Below are 16,501 nucleotides of genomic sequence, written 5' to 3'. Positions count from 1 at the left end.
GATGGGGGCCACAGCAGAGTCAGCCAGTGGCATCAGCCTGTCTAGGAGAGTAACCCCGTTTCCATAAAGACTGGATACTTTCCTGGGCAGATGACTTCACCAATGTGTCCTGGAACCTTACCTTTCCAGAGCCCTACCCCACTAAGGAAACATAGAAACATGCTGGGGGTGTAGATTCACCTGCCAACACCCATGTCCAGCAGGAATCTACAGAAGTCAGAACTCCCACCTTCTGCTCCCCATAAATAATTTTGGTCCATACTCCCAGAAGGATAAAGAATAGGGACGCTTCCAATGGAGGGGGTGGAACACAGAACTCTAGTGGTGGGAACTGTGTGGAATTGTACATCTGTTATCTTACCACTTGTTCATCATTATTAAATCACTAAAACAAAAGGAGAAGAAGGAGGAGAGAGAAAGAGATTGGAGAGGCAGGTAGGGCTGTGTTCCCAGGCAGCACAGGGCTAGGAGGTGAGAGGCAGGGAGGAGGAAGCAGGTGGGCTGAGCCCCCCTCACCCATTCTTGTCCGTAGCTGTCCTCCAGGTCATTCACAGAGTCCTTCTCCCAGTCTACCCGCAGGTTCAGGAGGGTGTTGGGGCGGAAACCTTGCTGGGCATACACGGTGAAGTACAGCACAAAGGCTCCCAGTGCTTGCATGAGGCCTACAGAATAGACAGAAGAGAACCAGCTCAGGAGTGATAACACCACTGAAGCTCCACCCCAGCACCTCCCACCACCCTAACCCACAGGTTCCCAGTGCAGTCTGTAAAGACAGCACACTCAGCTGGGGAGACAACACAGTGGCTCTGCAAAAGGGCTTTCATGCCTGAGATACCAAAGATCCCATTCAATGGCCAGCACCACCATAAACCAGAACTGGCCAGTGCTCTGATAATAATAATAAACCACAGGGAGAGGGCATTCCCTGGCTGCACCCTGGAGGCACTTGGGCAGCCCTGTGTTTACCGATGTGCAAGTAGGAATATATGGCCAGGGGTGCATTGACCAGCCTGTCCTTCTTCTTGTGGCGAGGCTTCCTGTTCATGATGTCACTTTCTGCTTTCTCATAAGCCAAGGCGATGGATGGGATCTGGGGGCAGAGGAAACCCCCTTGAACCCTGACCTCACACAAAGCCTCTTCCCATAGCCAGGGCATCGGGCCATGTAGGGGGACAGAGGTGGTGGCAGGGGGTACAGAGCTATAAGGATGCCCAGACTTGGGGAGTTGAAGGACTCCTCACACCTGGTAGGGCACATATCTCACCATACCCGAGAATCAGGTTCCCCACCACCCCCATCACCACCTACGGGGAGGAAGGGTCACAAACAATGGAGTCATGTTGCAGGTATCGCTCCTCTTTCCCTTTCTCCCTCTTTATTTCTCTCTGTCTTTCACTCTATCAGAAAAAGGGAAGACAGGAAGAAAGAGAGAGAGGGAGAGAGAGAGAGAGAGAGAGAGAGAGAGAGAGAGAGGATGAAAGAAAAGTAGAGAGAAGGAGAAAGAGAGGCCAGGTGGTAGCACACCTGGTTAAACTCACACATTACAGTGCACAAGGACCTGGGTTCAAGCCCCTGGCCCCCACCTGCAGGGGGAAAGTTTCATGAGTGGTGAAGTCAGGCTGCAGGTGTCTCTCTGTCTCTTTCCCACTCTCTCTTTTTAATTTTTTTATTATCTCTATTTATTTATTTATTGGATAGAGACATCCAGAAACAGAGAAGTAAAGAGACAGAGAGACACCTGAAGACCTGCTTCACCACTCACAAAGCTTTCCCTCTGCAGGTGGGGACTGGGGGCTGAAACCCGGGACCTTGTGCATTGTGACATGTGTGCTCAACCAGGTGCACCACCACCAGGCCCCTGTCTCCTTCCCTTTATCTCCCCCACTTCTCTCAATTTATCTCTGTCTCCATTCAATAATAAATAAATAAAGATTTTTTTTAAAAAGGAGAAAGGAAAAAGTGGCCAGGTAGTGGTGGTGTCATGCAGGCACTGAGCCACAGTCATAAGTCTGGTAGCAGTAAAGAAATAAAGAAATAAAGAACTTCCTCATGACATATACTGCTGGTTCTTGATCTGCTCAGAAGACCTGCTACCCTCTCTCCCTCCAGCTCTGCCACCAAGACTCAGTGTCTCGGCCCCGGGAGCTGGGGGACCAGAGAACCCCCACAGTACCACATCGCATCCCCACCCCCAGTGAGCTCAGTGCTGTATGAGCCTGACTCAGGGTCTGCTGCCAGGGACTTTCCTGAACGTATTCGCCCAGGCAGGGAGGCATCACTACAGGTGTCAGTGCAGCAATGTTTCCAAGCCCAGGTCTGCCCCTCTCACCCCATCCAGTCAGAGGCTCCTGGACCACAGACTCTCCCAGGGCAGCTGTGGGTCATCTCTACAGCCACAGTGCCCCAGGGGCAAGGGTCCTCTTCTGGTGAGAGCTGCCTCCCTTCAAAATAAATTAAAATGTGGTAGTCTGGGCAGGCACTGAAAGGGGTCATGATGGATCCTTGCAGAGGGCCAAGAACCCTGTCTGCAAAAGTAAAAAAAAGCTAGGGTTAAGTGCAGGTGGCACAAAGAGCAAGAACTGGCTTAGGCGTCCCAGTTCAAGCCTCTGGCTCCCCACCTGCAGGGGAGTCACTTCACAAGCGGTGAAGCAGATCTGCGTCTGTCTTTCTCTCCTCCTCTCTGTCTTTCCCCTATTCTCTCTATTTCTCTCTGTCCTATCCAACAACAACTACATCAATAGCAACAATAATAACTACAACAAAATAACAAGGGCAACAAAAGGGAATAAGTAAATAAATAAATATTAAAATATTTAATAAGTAAATAAATAAAAATAAAAAATAATTTAAAAAGCTTTAAACACCAGGGCCCAGTGGTGGCCTCACCAGGTAGAGTGCACATATCACCATGCTGAAGGACCTGGGTTGGAGTCTCTGGTCCGCCATGTAAGAGAGGGTTTTTACAGAAGGGCCACTTCATGAGCATGCAGCAATTGCTTTGGTCTGTCTCTCTCACTCTTTTTCTCTGGATCTCACCATTTGTCTATCATAAAGAAAAGGAAAAAAAAAACCACCAAAGTAAAGGACTCTGGAGTGATAAGGAAAAGAAGGGGTAACTTTGTATAAATGTGGACAGACAGTTGTAGAGAAGATGGTCGGCCATGTCTACAACTTTAGGGGAACTGTGGTGGATTGCTGTGGGGAGACTTGAAGATTTAGAACCCCTAGTGGTGGGAATGGTGTGGATTCAAACACCTGTTGACATGTAATTCTGTAATTTAAAAATATTAAAATTAAATTAAATTTAAAAAATTTAAAATTAAAATTAAAAAAATTAAAAATTAAATTAAATTTAAAAAGACTCTGGGGTGGAGGGGAGGGTTCAGGTCCTGGACCATGATGGCATTGGAAGGCCTAGCAGGTCTTGAATTATTATGTGGAAAATTGGGAAATGTTACAAATGTACCAACTATTGTATTTACCGTCGACTGATTCCCCAATAAAGAAATCAAAAAAGGGTTGGGCAACAGTGCACTGGGTTAAGTGTACATAGTAGGAAACACAAGGATACATGAAAGGATCCAGGTTTGAGCCCCTAGTCCCCACCTGCAGGGGGAAAGCTTCATGAGTGATGAAGCAGGTCTGCAGATGTCTACTTTCTCCCTCTCTATCTCCATCTCCTCTCTCAAATTCTCTCTGTCCTATCCAACAACAACAATAACAGCAACAACAACAACAATGGGAAAAAGATGGCCACCAGGAGCAGTGCATAGTGCAGGCATTGAGCCCCAGCATAACCCTGGAGGCAAAAAAAAGAAAAGAAAAGAAAAGAGAAGAGAAGGAAGAAATTTTTTAAAAACATGACTGCTGAGAGTGGTGGAATTGTACAGGCACCAAGGTGATCCTGGTGGCAAACAAAAATATCTGCTACAGAGCACAATGGTTTTGTAACATTGCACTCAACCAGGTGTGCCACTTCCTTGCCCAAAGGCCAGTGGTTTGAACTGGGAGCATTTGCCAGACACCAATACAGTGCTTTGTGAGTAGCAAGGAGGAAGAAGCAGCTGTTAACTGTGGAATGCCAGGAGCTGGAGAGAATTACAGAAGCCAGACCAGCCCTGCACGGAAGCCTGTGAGCACTGACCCCAGAGAGAGGTCACTGTCCCTCCCAGCTACTCACGATGTCTGTGCCCAGGTCGATGAAGAGGATAGTGATGGTGCCAATGGGCAGGGGCAGGCCTGCCATGATGTAAATCAGGAAGGGGCACAGCTCTGCGATGTTCTTGGTCAGCGTGTACGCAATGGTTTTCTTCAGATTATCAAAGATCAGGCGGCCTGTGGACCAAGAACATTCTCCCTTCAGTCCTCCCCTCCCGCCCCTACCCCACCCTACTGCAGACCTGCACTCACCCTCCTCCACCCCCGTGACAATGGATGCAAAGTTGTCGTCCAGAAGCACCATGTCTGCTGCGTTCTTGGCCGCATCTGAGCCCGCGATCCCCATGGCGATTCCAATGTCTGCCTTCTTCAGTGCTGGGGAGTCATTCACACCATCCCCGGTCACAGCCACCACTGCATCCTGTGGGGGCCGCAGTCAGGGAGGGGGTCGAGTGGTCACCTGGACTCCAAAGAGACTGAGAGGGTGGCTGGCAGCCAGGCCCTGGAGGGGCTTCTCTAGGGGAAAACGGACACGGAGCAAAACCACAGGAGCCCCACACCCAGTGGTCACTTCCTGTCTTGATCATATGTGTGTATGTAGTCAGTCTCAGGGATATTCCCTATCACTCCCAGCTCTGTAGCTATACTTCTTGGGGTGCATATGTCCTGTCTGTAAGTTCTTCTGTTGCCACAGCCCCACAGCCTAAGTGCAGTCTTGTCTATGAGAAGATAAGCTGAGCCAGGCAGAAGGTCAACAGGCAGCCTGGGCCCAGCCCTGCATTCTGCTCAAGCAGATGCGGCAGCAGGTCTCACCCACCATCCTCTGACAGCCTTCCACGATGGTCAGCTTCTGCTGGGGGGAAGTCCGGGCAAAGACTATCTCCGAGTAGTTGGCCAGGAGCTCATCCAGCTGCTCCTGATTCATGTCTTTCAGCTCTGTGCCTGTCACCACGGCGGCTTTGGCATCTCTATAAGGGAGGCCGAGAATCTGGGCTCAGACCTGCCCCAACCCAGCATCCCAGACACCCTGCTGGAGGCTGAGCCAAGCCACAGATGACTGGAGTCCGTGTCAGCACACAAAGCAGGGGTTCAGTGTCATGGCCATCTCCAGGTGTCACACACCTGGAATGGCCCAAAGTCTGCCCCTTCCAGACCTGGGGGTGGAAGTGCTGTACATGGTGGGGCAGTGCTGTACTTGATGGTTTGAGTCCCACTCTCAGTGCACTGGGGGAAGCTTTGTGAGAGTGGTGTTTCTCTCTGGATCTCTGTCTCTCTACCTGAAAAAGTCAGCCTAGAGTAGTGATGTCCCTGCCAAAACACACACACACCCACACACGTGGGCGCACCATTCCCAAATGGGCTGAATATCATTACATGACCACAGAGCTGATAGAGTGTGGTTGAGAATATTCACAAAAGTGCCTACCTCTCTACCATGCAGTATGGTGAATCCTAGAGACATGTGCAATCCCATTTATTTCAATTTACTTATTTATTTGTTTATTTATTTATTTATTTATTGGATAGAAACAGCCAGAAATTGAGAGGGAAGGGGGTGATAGAGAGGGAAAGAGACAGAGAGACACCTGCAGCCCTGCTTCACCACTTGTGAAGCTTTCCCCCTGCAAGTGGGGACTGGACGCTCAAATATGGGTCTTTGCACACTGTAACATGTGCGCTCAACCAGGTGCACCACCACCCAGCTCCTCATTTTATTTTTAAATCTTTGTTTTTTTAAATTATGATCTTTATTTATTTATTGGATAGAGACAGCCAGAAATCAAGAGGAATGGGGGAGATAGAAAGGGAGAGAGAGAGACAGAGAAACATCTGCAGCCCTGCCTCACCACTTGTGAAGCTTCCCCCTTGGAGGTGGGGATCAGGGGCTTGAACATTGTAACATGTGCACTCAAGCAGGTGAACCATCACCTGGTCCCCAGTTCCATTAATTTAAAAACCAAAGCCAATACCTAAAACTCAACATTTTTTCCTGATGAATGTTATCTATACAAAGGAGCCCTGGCAGACTACTGAATACTGTTCTTGCTTTCAGAGTCAAAACTATTTGGTTATTTGAACTGGAAATTTGTTGTCTGGGTCATGATTTGTTACCTCACAGCTCTTTCTTTCTCCCTCTCCTTTTTTTTTTTTAAGGATTATTTATTCATGAGAAAGACAAGAGAGAGAGAAAGAACCAGACATCACGCTGGCATATATGCTGCTGGGGATTGAACTCAGGATCTCATGCTTGAGAATCCAATGATTTATCCACTGTGCCACCTCCTAGACCAATCTTCCTTCCTTCCTTCCTACCTTCCTTCCTTTCTCCTTCCTTCCTCCCTTCTTTTCCTTCTTCCTTCCTTCTTTCCTTCCTTCTCTCCTTTGTTCCTTTTCCTCTCTCTTTTTATTTTTTTTATCTTTCTCTTTCTTCTTGCCCCCAGGGTTATTACTGGGGCTCAGGACCTGCATAACTCTATCATTTCTGTGCCATTTCCCCCTCTAGAAGGTAAGAAGCAGAGAGAGATGGGAGGAAGGATAGACATTGAAGCTCCACCCTCCCATTTGTGAAGTTTCTCCTCCACAGATGGTCCCTTGTGGTGACCCAGTGCTCAAACCCAGGTTCTTGCACATAGCAATGTGTTGGTGCTACCAGATGCCAGATGAGTATGCATGCTGAACGTCTCCCCAGGTGAACAAGGGTGTCGCAAAGCCAATGACATTTACTGTCAAGCTGAAACTCCAGAGTCTTACATCACGTATGCAGACAGACCCTGTCCTTCTTCTCTCAGGGCTTCTCTAGCTCCCCTCTTGTTGGGCTTCTTTTTGTCTCTCTGTCTGGCTAATGGAAAGTTCCCTGCTGATGAAGAGAGTCTGGTGTTCTGTATCTATCCCAGTGCTTGGCATGTGGTTCCATGCAACAATTGCTAAACTACATGATATATCCAGAAACAGACGGAGACACAAAAGACAACCATGTCTCTTTTTAGGAAGCTTCTAACATCTTTACTACCACATTAAAAGGGTAAGCTTGTTGACACAGCTGCTCAGTATGTACACAGCTGCACATTACAAAGGCAGTGGAAGAGATAAAACTCCAAGGTGGAAACTGGGGAGCACACAGGCCTTCAGGAGAGCTCAGACCTCTCTTTATCACACAACCAGTGTCAGTGAGAATTCTCACAAAAACTCATTTAAGTTTTCCTTATTCTACATTAGACACTTCTCCATGTGTCTTCTTTCTTGTTTGGTTTTGCTTCCAGGGTTATTGCTGGGACTCAGTGCCCACACTATGAATCCACTGCTCTTGGAGGCTATTTTTTTCCATTTTATTGGCTAGGACAAAGATAAATTGAGAGAGGAGGAAGAGATAGAGAGGGAGAGAGAGAGAGACTCCTGCAGCCCTGCATCAATGCTTATGATGCATCATGCCTGCAGGTGGCAGAGTGGGGGCCTGAATCCAGTTCCTTGTACGGGTCCTTGTGCTTTGTGACATGAGCACTTAACCAGTTGTGCCACTGCCCAGCCCCCAGCATTTGTGTCTTCTTAGATGGGTTTAAGCTTTCATACCAGAACCAGGGTATAGCTCAGTGGTTAGGGTGCATGAGACTTTGGGCTTGAGCCCTGACACCATATGGGAGCATCATGGAAAGCTCCAAGAAAGCTCCATGGACGGCAAAATAGTGCTGGGCTGGCGCTGTGTGTGTGTGTGTGTGTGTGTGTGTGTGTGTGTGCTCAACCCTCACCCTTTCCATATCTGGATTAAAAACAATCAGGAGTGCACAAGGTCCTCAGTTCATTCCCTGGTGCTACATAAAAAAAAAATCAAATTTACATATATAAGAGGTAATTTTTTGTGATATGAACACAGTGTCAGTCATATAGTAGGTGCTTGAAATACTTTTTTCAGTGACTGAATGAATATGTGAACTAAAAGAATGCTAGCCTAGGGGCCAGGCAGTGGTGCACCTCATTAAGCACACTCATTACATTGTGCAACGACACAGGTTCAAGCCCCAACTCCCCACATGCAGGGGGAAAGCTTCATTGAGTGGTCAAGCAGGGCTGCAGGTGTCTCTCTGTCTCTCACCCTCTCTATCTCCTCTGTCAATTTATCTCTGTCCTTATGCAAGAATAAATTAATAAAATATGAGAGAGAGAGAGAAAGAAAGAATGCCAGGGAGTCGGGCTGTAGTACAGCGGGCTAAGCGTAGGTGGTGCAAAGCACAAAGACCGGCATAAGGATCCCGGTTTGAACCCCGGCTCCCCACCTGCAGGGGAGTCGCTTCACAGGCGGTGAAGCAGGTCTGCAGGTGTCTATCTTTCTCTCCTCCTCTCTGTCTTCCCCCCCCTCTCCATTTCTCTCTGTCCTATCCAACAACAACAACAACAACAATAATAATAACTACAACAATAAAACAACAAGGGCAACAAAAGGGAAAAAATAAATAAAATAAATAAAAAATTAAAAAAAAAAAAAAAAAAAAGAATGCCAGCCTACAGCTACACTGAGAGAGTATTGGCCAAGAGGAGAATTGCTCCAAATAACACAGCTGTCTCACACTGCTTGGGCTCTGGGCTTACCGCTTATTAACCTGCTCCACAGCAATGTTGAGACGTTTTGCAATGTCCTCCACCGTCTCACTGTTGGCTGAAATGATGCCGACACTCTTGGCAATGGCTTTGGCAGTAATGGGATGGTCACCTGTCACCATAATGACCTAGAGCACAGACAATAAGAGAGAGATTGGGGATAATATGGCCTCCTCCACCATGACCAGGCAGAACACAGCTGGTGGTTACTGTTCCTTCACACCAGCCTTAGAAGAAAGATACTGCTTCTTTTGGAGACATTGACCCCAGGAGACCATCCTTGCTCCTAAGTTTCCAACACTTTTTCTCTTCAGGCAGATGTACAGACATCTCCCTTTGCTGTTATTATGTCTGAGAAAAAGCTGGTTGATGTCTGCTTGGGATTAACAAAAAGACAGGACTTCTTTAAATTTGTTTTTATTATCTTTATTTACTAGATAGAGACAGAAGTCAAGAGGGATGGGGGGGTAGAGAGGGAAAGAGGAAGAGAGACACCTGCAGCCCTGCCTCACCACTTGTGAAGTTTTCCCTCTTCAGGTGGGGACCAGGGGCTCGAACCGGGGTCTTTGTGCCTTGCAACATGTGCACTCAATCAGATGCCCCACCACCCGGCCCCAAGAGAGAACTTCTCTTATGGCAGAGCTACCAAAAAGACAGCTGTAGGTGGTGGAGGTAGATAGCATAATGGTTATGCAATGAGACTCTCCTGCCTGAGAGTCTCATGGCTCCATAGTCCCAGGTTCAATCCCCATACAACCATCAACCAGAGATTAAAAAATATGCCTCTGAGTCACTCCTGGATCACCAAGGAAATCAAAAGAGAACTTAAAAAGTTACTAGAGAACAATGAAGATGATGAAACCAGCTACCAGGTCTTACAGGACGCAGCAAAAGCAGTCTTACGACGAAAGTTTATACCAATACAGGCCCACATTAACAAAAAGTGAAGATCACAAGCTGTGAACATCACAACTAAAACAACTAGAAAAGGAGCAGCAAAGAGACCAACAGGTCAGCAGGAAAAGGGAAATAGTCAAAATCAAAGCAGAAATTAAAGAAATAGAAACCAGAAAGACAACTCAAAAGATTAATGAAACCAAGGGCTAGTTTTGCACTGGCTAGACTTAGGAGGGGGGGAGAGAGAAAGAGAGAATACCCGGCAATGGTGCACCCAGTTGAGCACACATGTTAACAAGTGCAAGAACCTAGGTTTGAGTCTCTGTTCCCCATCTGCAGGGGGGGCAGCTTCATGAGCAGTGAGGCAGATAGGTCTATAGGTGTGTGCCTTTCTTTCTCCCTCTCTATATCTGTCCCCTCTCTATTTCTCTCAGTCCTATCAAATTTTAAAAAAAATTAAAAAGAAAAGAAAAAGAAAAAATGACTGCCAGGAGCTGTGGAATCTGAGTGCTGGCACCAATGCCCAGCAAGAACCCTAGTGGAAACAAACAAAAAAGCAAACAAAATAAACAAAAAGGCTTTTATAAATGCACAGGAAGAGAGAGATGAAATCACCCCGAAGATGAGGAGATAGAAAGAACCACGTGAAGACACTATGAATACCTCTACTAAATAAATTAGACAACCTAGATGAAATGGGTGAATTCTTAAAATCATACCAAAGACTAAGCTCAACCCAAAAGGAAATCAATAGCTCAACCAGGCCAATATTGAAATTGAATCAGTAATGAAGAAAAAAAATCTCACAAAGAATAAATATCCACGTCTAGATAGTTTTCCCAATGAATTCTTTCAATGAAAAACTAATACCAATTCTTCTCAAACTTTTCAAGAAAATCAGAGGGGGAAACTACCCCAAACACATTCCATGAGCTTAACATCACATTAATCCCTAAAACAGGAAAAAATTCTCCAAAAAAAAAAAAAAAAAAAAGAAGACTATATACCTAGATCCTTGATGAACACTGATGCAAAGATTCTCAGTGAAATCTTAGCAAGTCAAATCCAACAACATAGTTTACCAATATAGTTTACCAAGACCAAGTAGGATTAATCCCAGGGAAGCAGGAATGGTCTGACATCTGCTAGTCAATCAATGTAATATTACAAACCAACAAAAAGAAAGATAAAAACCACATGATTATATCAATTGATGCAGGAAATGTATTTGACAAGATTCAACATTCATTTCTGATAAAGACCCTTCAGAAATTAGTCATGGAAGGACAATTCTTCATATATAATAAGCCTCAATGGGAAAGAACTGAAAGCTTTCCCTCTGAAATAAAGAACCAGGCACAAATATCCACTGTTACATTATTATTCACCATGGTTCCTGGAGGTCCTCACCATTGCAGTGAGGTAAGAACAAGATATCAAAGGTATATTTTGGAAAGAGAAAAGAAAATCAAGCTATCATTATTTTCTGACAACATGATAGTATACCTAGACAATCCCAAAGACCCCAGTAAAAAAATTGTTGGGAACACTTAATGAATTCAGAAAAGCAGCAGGACTCAAAATTAACACATAAATGTGTGGCATCTTGATATACAAATGATGAATTACAGGAAAGGGAATTATAAAAAAACTTAATTCTGTTTATAACTGAATTTTTAAAAAACTGAATGCTATTTACAGTTGAATTTAAAAAACTTAATACTATTTACAATTGAATTTAAAAAAACTTAAAACTATTTACAATTGAACATCCCAAAATAAAATATCTCAATGTGAACCTCACAAAGGAGGTGAAGGACCTTTATAAGGAAAACTGTAAGACATTGCTAAGAGAAACAGAGGACACACAGAAATGGAAGAACATTCCTTATTCTTGGACTGGAAGAATAAATATTATGAAAATGACCATTCTGCCAAAAGCAAACTACAATTTCAACACAGATCAAGATCCCAATGTCATTTTTCAAAGAAACTGAACAATTTGTCCAAAAATTTGTGTAGAACCACAAAACACCATGAATAGCCAAAGCTCTTTTGACAAAAAAAAAAAAAAAAGAAAGAAAAGAAAAAAGAAAAAGAATAAAAATGGAGAAGGCATCGCATTTCTCAACCAGTTTATATTACAAAGCAATAGTAATTAAAAAAAGAAAACTGGAATGAAAATGGGAACTAGGATGAATGGAACAGAATTGAGAGCCCAGGAAGAAGCCCACACATGTATATCATCATCTAATATGTGACAAAGGGGCCAAAACTACTCAGTGGGGAAAAGAAGGTCTCCTCAACAAATGGTGCTAGAACAATTGGACAGCCACATGTAGAAAAATGAAACTAGATCATCGTCTAACACAACCAAAATCAGATCAAAATGAATCTAAAACCTAGATATTAGACCAGAAACACTAAAATGTATAAAAGCATATATAATATATAAAATTATATACTAAAATGTATATAATTGGTGAAACATTGCAGGGTTTTAATATCGAAGGTGTATTTGTATACTCAAGTCCATAGATATGTGAAATGAAAACAAGAGTAAATAAATGGGATATATCAAACTAAGAAACTCTTATACATTGAAAACCAGCTACCCAAGGATAACCAGGCACGTCAGCAACTGAGAGAAGATATTTACACATCACACATCAGAGAAATGATTGATATTGAAAATCTATAATTAACTACTACAGCTTAACAAAAAGGAAAATAAAACAACAAAAAAGTGGGTCAAAGAATTGAACAGATAGCTCTCCAAAGAACAGATATGCATGGCCCACAGATATATGAAAAAAATGCTTCACTCCACTTACCATTAGAGAAATGCAAATGGAAACTACACTTGGGGGTGCTGGCTGGTGGCATACCACGCTAAGCACACATAGTACTAAGCACATGAACCCACAGGAGGATCCACGGTCAAGCCCCTGGCTCCCCACCTGCAAGGGGGGTTGCTTCATAAGCAGCAAAGCAGGTCTGCAAGTGTCTCTCTTTCTCTCTCCCTCTCTATCTCCCCCTCCCATCTCAGTTTCTCTCTGTCCTAGTCAATTAAAAAGAAAAAAGGCCATCAGGAGTAGTGGATTTGTAGAACCCCACTGATAACCCTGGAGACAAAAAAGAAAGAAAGAGAGAGAAAGAGAAAGATCTACAATGAGATTCCATCTCACACCTGTGAGAATAACCTACATTAGCAAAACAGGAAGTGACAGGTGCTGGTGAGGTTGGGGAGAAAAGGAAATCTTCTGCAATGCTGATGGGAATACAAATTGGTGGAGCCCCTTTGAAAGATGGTATGGAGAGTCATTAAACAAATAAAATGGGATTACTGGACCTTAGCAATGCCAATCTTAGGCATTTACTCAAAGTACACACAAACACTTATCCAAAGGGACATATATTCCCCATATTCATGGCTGAATTATTCACAATGGCCAAAGAGTGAAAGCAGCCTATATGCCCCATCATCAGATGACTGGCTAAAGAAGTTATGGGGTATACATTCCATGGAGTGTTACTCCAAGATGATACTGTGTCCTTTAGGTCAAAATGGATGGGACTGGAGGTGATTATGCTTAACAAAATAAAAAAGATGAAAAAAAAAGTTTAAAAAAAAAGATGAAAAACAACTACCAGGTAGTTTTACTCATATGTGGAATCTAGAGAACTGATACAAATGAACTTGCAAAAAAAAAAAAAAAAACCACAAGCAAACTGTTTCTAAGATTGATGAAAAATGTGGTGGTGGTTATCTTATCTTTCAGAGGTGGGAGGGTGAGGACACAAAACTATATCCTATATGCCTACCATTTTGTAATCACAAACAAAAAAATTAGAAAAATAAATTGGAGTAAGAAGAGGGAGTATGGAGCTGCAGGGTTGGGGTATCCAATGAACCTTGATGGAGGGATATCAAAAATAAAATTAAAATAGAGTGGGCTTGGCTGTGAGGCATCCAGTGAAGCACACATGCTACCAAGTGCAAGGACCCAGGTTCAAGCCCCGGCTCTCCACCTGCAGGGGGTAACTTCACAAGCACTGAAGCAGGTCTGCAGGTATCTATCTTTCTCTCCCTCTATCTATATATCCCCCTCTCAATTTCTCTGTTTCATTTAATAAGAATTAAGGGGGGGAAAGATGGCTACAGGAAGCAGTGTATTTGTAGTGCTGGCACCAAGCCTCAGCGATAACCCTATTGGCAATAAAATAGATAGATAGATAGATAGATAGATAGATAGATAGCCAGACAGACAGATAGATAGATAGATGATAGGCAGATAAATGAAAGAAGCATGATATATGATATTTACTTGGAAAGACTGAGATATTATCTCAGAGCAAATGTTCTTATGAAAGCCACATAAGCAGAGAACTTGTTTTTTTAGATAGAGAATAGGATAGATAGACAGATAGATAGATAGATAGATAGATAGATAGATAGATAGATAGATAGATAGATAGATAGACTGGCCACAGTATTGAAGCTCCCTTCAACCAGGCTCCAACCTGGGTAACACACATGGCAGAGCAGTGCACTATGCAAGTGAGCTATTTTGCCAACCCAGAAGAGGATTCCTGCAGGAGGAACAGCAGCCTCACCTTGATCCCTGCACTCCGGCACTTGGTAACTGCATCAGGAACAGTGGACCGAGGAGGGTCAATCATTGACAAAAGTCCCACAAAACAGAGGTTGCAAGTGGGAAAGTTCATAGCATCCACATCAAAGGAGTAAGTTTCTGGAAACTCGTCTGCTGGCAGGTAGAGGTGGCAAAACCCTGGAATGGGCACACATTTTACATCAGCAAAAGTAGAATAGAGCATAAATAAGGGAGGAAATCCTAAGGCCACTTGGTAGAGCACCAAATAGGGTTTACCATGTACAAGGACCTGGACTCAAGTTCCAGGTCCCCACCTGAAAGGGGAAAGTTGCACAAGTGGTGAAGTAGTGCTGCAGCTGTCTCTACTCCTCTCTTTGTAAAAAAATTTAATTTACCTTTACTTATTTACTGGATAGAGACAGCCAAAAAATGATAGTAAGGGGGAGGGGAGATAGAGGGGGAGAGAGATAGAGAGACCCCTGAAGCTTTGCTTCACCACTTGTGAAGCTTTCCCCCTGAAGATGAGCTCCAGAGGCTCAAACCTGGGTCCTTGTGCATTATAACATGTGCACTCAGCCAGGTGTGTCACTACCCAGACCCTCCCTCTTCTGTCTATCTCCCCCTTTCAGTATCTCTGTACCCTAAATAGTGTATACACATACTATATATATATATATATATATATAATATATATATATATTAAAGAGACTACAAGAGAATTCTCACACACTTAACATCCCCCTCACTATTTTTATGAACAATTATTGAGTACCTTCTACTCCATGTAGTTAGGGAAAATAAACCAGTTTTATCCAAGCACAGCCTTTGAGTGGCCATCAAGCCCTCTGTTATAGCCTCATGCTAGAAAGACTGAGACTGAACAGTCCTCACTTCTGAAGATGGCCATTCAGTGACACAAGGAGGTGAGAATGATGAAGGCCACTGACAGACCTATGCCACAGGATCTTAACCATAGGCAAGGCCTCGGCAAGGGGGTCCCAAGGGAGCTGTCTCTTGGGAGAGGGCTAGGAGGAGAGGTTGGTGGTGAGAAGGTTGTTCCAGAGAGTTAGGACAGCTGCAGGAGACTAGGACAGAAGCTGGAGCCTCAGGAGTGGTGTGGAGCCCTGTCTCTCAAGTAAGCTTCCCTCTCTCAGCCAGTTCACACACTTCAGGGGATGCAGGCTTTGGAGTCACCTGGAAGGGGCCAGGTGATGGTGCACCTGGTTGAGAGCACATGCTACAATACACAAGGACCCAGGTTCAAGTCCCAGTCTCCACCTGCAGCGAGAAAGCTTTGTAAGCGGTGAGGCAGGGCTGCAGGTGTCTGTCTGTCTCTCTCCCTCACTACCTCCTCCTTCCCTTTCAATTTCTGGCTGTCCCTATCCTATATGTCGCCTCAAATGCTAGCAGTAATTTTACTGTAATCACAAAGTGAGAAACTTCATCTTAGTTTTCAACTCACCTTGTCTCTATTTTGTTGCTAAGCCTGGGTGTGACTGCAGCGCAAGGCCTCCTGTATCTGACACTCCTTCACCTTTTCTTTCTCTATGCAGACTCCCACTGCCCTGAATAAGGTGCACACCCTACAGAGAACCAGATGTCTCTCTCACTGCTGTTTGTCTTTCAGAAAACACTGCCAGGGGGTGGGGCAGTGGCTCAGCCAGCAGAACTCACACACTGCCATATGAAAGGACCCAGGATTAAGCCACCAGTTCCCAGTTGCAGGGGTGAACTAACTCTATGTATTATCTATCTATCTATCTATCTATCTATCTATCTATCTATCTATCTATCTATCTATCTCTATCTATGGTAACCAAAAACTGTGGAGTTGTACAGGCATCCAGAGATAAATCTGGTGGGAGAGAGAGAGAGAGCAAAAAAGAAAAAAAAGGAAGGAAAAAAATGAAAAAAGAGAAAGAAAGAAAGAGAGACAGAAAGAGAGAAAGAAAGAAAGAAAGAAAGAAAAGAAAAGAAAGAAAAGAAAAGAAAAGAAAAGAAAAAAGAAAACACTGTCACGGAGTGCCTCCCTTGCTACAAAGCTCCAAGGGGCTCCCCACTGGCTGCAGAAAGAAAAAGACTGGAGTGAGCTCTGGACCCCAGACTCTGCCACGTGAACCTCCCTTCAAATAGTTTTACTCCAGGCCCAGTTCAAAATGCTTCCATAGAACCATCCCTATGCCCCTCTCTGGGGGCATTCTGCCTCTTGATGACTTTCTGTCTGTTTTCTCTCTCAATCG

The 16,501-nt window shown here is 44.4% G+C and overlaps 1 protein-coding gene across 1 annotated transcript in view; it reads right to left on the bottom strand.

The window, feature by feature from the left end:
- ATP12A (ATPase H+/K+ transporting non-gastric alpha2 subunit) overlaps positions 1-16,501 on the bottom strand; it is a 37,479-nt gene that overhangs the window by 7,050 nt on the left and 13,928 nt on the right. The window contains exons 13-19 of the mRNA XM_007517203.3: positions 14,263-14,438; positions 8,740-8,876; positions 4,976-5,126; positions 4,411-4,579; positions 4,181-4,335; positions 967-1,090; positions 517-662 (exon numbers count right to left, since the gene is read on the bottom strand). Of these exons, the coding sequence (XP_007517265.2) occupies positions 517-662; positions 967-1,090; positions 4,181-4,335; positions 4,411-4,579; positions 4,976-5,126; positions 8,740-8,876; positions 14,263-14,438 (1,058 nt within the window). The remainder of the gene's footprint in view (positions 1-516; positions 663-966; positions 1,091-4,180; positions 4,336-4,410; positions 4,580-4,975; positions 5,127-8,739; positions 8,877-14,262; positions 14,439-16,501) is intronic.

The sequence above is a fragment of the Erinaceus europaeus genome, chromosome 5, assembly GCF_950295315.1.
Source record: "Erinaceus europaeus chromosome 5, mEriEur2.1, whole genome shotgun sequence".
Classification (NCBI taxonomy): Eukaryota; Metazoa; Chordata; class Mammalia; order Eulipotyphla; family Erinaceidae; genus Erinaceus; species Erinaceus europaeus.
Note: the sequence above shows the minus strand (reverse complement) of the source record. Positions and strands in the feature narration are given on the sequence as shown.